This window comes from Octopus bimaculoides, chromosome 8, assembly GCF_001194135.2.
Source record: "Octopus bimaculoides isolate UCB-OBI-ISO-001 chromosome 8, ASM119413v2, whole genome shotgun sequence".
Lineage (NCBI taxonomy): Eukaryota > Metazoa > Mollusca > Cephalopoda > Octopoda > Octopodidae > Octopus > Octopus bimaculoides.
The window spans coordinates 28,084,644-28,088,598 of record NC_068988.1 but is presented as its reverse complement, the minus strand read 5'-3'; the positions used below and the strand labels follow the sequence as shown (position 1 = coordinate 28,088,598).

General features: G+C 38.4%; 1 protein-coding gene across 1 annotated transcript in view; it reads left to right on the top strand.

The window, feature by feature from the left end:
* LOC106871350 (BTB/POZ domain-containing protein 8) overlaps positions 1–3,955 on the top strand; it is a 29,772-nt gene that overhangs the window by 11,144 nt on the left and 14,673 nt on the right. The window contains exons 8-9 of the mRNA XM_052970008.1: positions 1,477–1,654; positions 3,636–3,827. Coding sequence (XP_052825968.1) covers positions 1,477–1,654; positions 3,636–3,827 — 370 coding nt within the window. The remainder of the gene's footprint in view (positions 1–1,476; positions 1,655–3,635; positions 3,828–3,955) is intronic.

The following is a 3,955-nucleotide window of genomic DNA, read 5'->3' as shown; positions in this document are numbered from 1 at the left end:
CCACACGACAGCAGCAGCAGCGGCAGCCAGCGACACATCAACAGCTCCGTCCAACGATGACCACCAACAACGCCGCCACATCAGCAACACGAGTCTACGACTACTAACCAGCATCATCGTCATGACCAACACGATTCTACGATTACTACTAACCAGCATCAATCTCCACCAGCGTCTACACGACTTACTATGTACACCAAACTAAACCACCGCAGCACATCTCTCTCTTCGATTCTGTTAGGTGACTTAGCTTCACCACGATAATAAACAGACAAGATTTCAGCCAGCGACGAACGCCGAACATCTGTATAACAAGAATCACGGCCCGGCATAGAAGCCACCACATCACAACTAGTGATCAGCTCTGCCACACACAGTCTCAACTCTTTTCACATACAGACTCATCCTATTGTGTACTCAAGAACTGGTATAAATGCTCACGTGTTACTGACTCTTTCTATCTGCTGTAATATCTCACATACACATACATGTATCACTCACGTACATACTTTTCTTTGTACGACGGCCTGTCTTTGATTATGTTCTTATATGTCGCATTCACACTCTCACACAGACATACATCTTTAACGCCACAATAAATATCTCTGTTATACATCTTATACGGTTGCCTTCTATCGTCTCTTTACTGATATTTACGAATTCACATATGTTATCGTAGTATAACATTTTATGTATATCATCTTTGATATGTTATTTTGTGTTCGACCGTGTGACACGTTTAAATAAAAGGAGTCCTCTGTTTTTCCATTTGTCACCATTTCTCCTTTTTGAGTTCGCACGGTCGTTCTTACATATATATATAATATTTGTGGTGGAAAATATCCACTACATTTCTTAAAAATCGTTGTGAGGTATATAACAACATTCGATTGTCTGGTTGATACCATGATGAACTTAACTTATATATGAATTGTACTGTTTTGTTGTACTAATTCTATTCTCGATAAAATATTTTCTCTAAATGAAGAAAATGTAGTTTTTCTGTACATAGAGAATACACTTTAACCAAATCTGTCTGAGCGTGATCGTTACCAGCGTTGCCTTACTGGCACATTAGAAAGTCATTCGAGCGAGGTCATTGCCAGTGCTGCTGGACTGGCTCCTGTGCAGGTGGCACGTAAAAAACACCATTTTGAGCATGGCCAATGCCAGTACCGCGTGACTGGCCCTTGTGCCAGTGTCAGGTGAAAGCACCCACTACACTCTCGGAGTGGTTAGTGTTAAGAAGGGCATCCAGCTGTAGAAACTCTGCCAAATCAGATTGGAGCCTGGTGTCACCTCCTGGTCCACCAGTCCTCAGTCAAATCGTCCAACCCATGCTAGCATGGAAAGCGGATGTTAAATGATGATGATGATGATTTCTTTTAATTGTCTAAAATTGATTCCTTTTCTTTGATGACTTGTATTTATATATATACTTTAAAATGATTGCATTTTTCTTTTTCCTTTTTGCAGTATCAGTTCAGTTGTTTTAGAACAATTATTACTTTTTCTATACGGTGGTGTTGTTGATCTCATTGATAATTGTGATGTGGTAGAACTGCTGGTAATTGCAGATATGTATGCCATCGATGGACTCAAAGATGTCGTCTGCTTTAATTTGCGATATGAAAAGTGTCACTTCTTTCATAAGGTAAGCATTTTAATTTACCTGTTTTTTTAAAATCAATTTAACCTTTTAGCATTTAAACCAGCCATATTTGGCCCAAAATATTCAGTTTTATGTTCAAACCAACCAGGTCTGACCTCTAACACCTATCCACCACACCTACAAAATGTCATTCTAAAAATAAATGATTACATCATCGAAATTTCAAAGCTATGAGATAATGCATGAATAATTCAAAACAATGTGAATAAATAAGCATTACATTTGAGACAGAGTAATTTGGATGTGAACTTTTTTGATATTACCACATTATTTAATAATTGTTTTTATTCCTTAAGTATGTACACCATTTACAAAATATAAGGTCCTGTTCCCTTAAGGTTTGATTTTGTTAATCTTTGACATGACAGAAAAGCTGTGAGCAATAGTTATTTATTAATGTCAGTGTGCATAATTGACAGTGTAAGTGCCTTGAGAGAAAAGCTGGACCTAAGAAGCATCAGATGTGGTGTGCAAGAGAGACGACTGTGCTGGTATGGTCATGTGGTGAGAATGGATGAGGATAGCTGTGTGAAAAAGTGTCACACCCAAGTGGTTGAGGGAACCTGTGGAAGAGGTAGACCCAGGAAGACCTGGGATGAGGTAGTGAAGCACAACTTGTGAACATTAGGCCTCACTGAGGCAATGACTAGTGACCGAGACCTTTGGAAATATGCTGTGCTTGAGAAGACCCGGCAAGCCAAGTGAGACCATAACCCGTGGCCTATGCCAGTGGTGTAACCAGCCCACTCATGCATACCTTTCCTTCATTGGACACTAAACTCTGCTTGCGAAGACCTATTGAGGCAAGTGAAATTGAAATCAAATTCGATGACAGCACTATATGACTGGCATCTGTGCTAGTGGAGTGCTAAGAGCACCATCCAAGCGTGATTGTTGCCAGGGCAGCTGACTGGCTCCTGTGCCGGTGGCATGTAAAAAGCACCATTTGAGCGTGATTGTTACCAGTGTCGCCTTACTGGCACGGGAAAAACAACATTTGAGCGAGGTCATTGCCAGTGCCGCTGGACTGGCTCCTGTGCATGTAAAAAACACCATTTGAGTGTGGCTGTTACCAGTACAGCCTGACTGGCCTTCGTGCCGGTGGCACGTGAAAGCACCCACTACACTCGCGGAGTGGTTAGTGTTAAGAAGGGCATCCAGCTGTAGAAACTCTGCCAGATCAGATTGGAGCCTGGTGCAGCCATCTGGCTCGCCAGTCCTCAGTCAAACCGTCCAACCCATGCCAGCATGGAAAGTAGACGTTAAACGATAATGATGATGATGATGATGATAAATATCATAGTTAATGTGCTGCTCTAAATTTCAAAGATTTAGATTTATTATTTATGTTTCTGAGTAAGTGTGAACTTCAATTGCATTACCTGTTACTGACACTTCATTGGGCAAACCATCTATTGTAATAGCATTCATTCAACCCAATAGTTAACCCATTATTATTTATAGCTTTGTCTGCTTTAAGTTCTATGATTAAAAAAGATAAATAAATAAAAAAAGATTATTTCACAATCTCAGTTTGTAAATTCATATAATGTCAACAAAAATATGATTCTCATGGTAAGAATCTTCTAAAGTGGTTGGAGAATTTTGAAGACTTGCTTTGGCACAATGGTAGAACATCTATCATGTTTACAGATGTAGGTTTGAGTCTCATGGGCAACCTTTGACTTTTTCTATCTAACAGGTTTTTTTTTCACCCAATATTTACATGCTTTTATTTATAGGTTTATCTACTTAGAATTCCACCATAAAAAAAAAATTTTAATTCATGGAAATTTATCCTTGTAACTGTGAAAATGCTTGAGCAATAATTTCTACCATCAAATAATTTATTAATATTCATTCTAAAACTATATATTTTAATTTTTTTTACAAAGTGACTTAGTAGTATTTTTACAGCTGATCCAAACATCATTGAATATATGATTTTTATTTCTCTTTCAAGCCATGTCCTGGTTGCATTGCTGGAGTTCCAGAGGTGTTTGTCTTGTCAAAGATGTATAACATGGCTGATTTATATGAACGTTGCCTTAAGTGGATCAACAAAAACTTCAGCAAAGTATGGCCAACCAAGTCCTTTTCTATGATGCATGACAACCTCATGAATGCGTGCTGCCAGAGAGCAATCAAAGATATGGTACAATGCAACTACTTACTCATTTTTTTTTCTTTTGCTCTTTATAGACTTTGAAAGTGCATGTATGTGTGTGTGTGTGTGTGTGTGTCATATAATATATGTATATAATATAATATATATATATATAT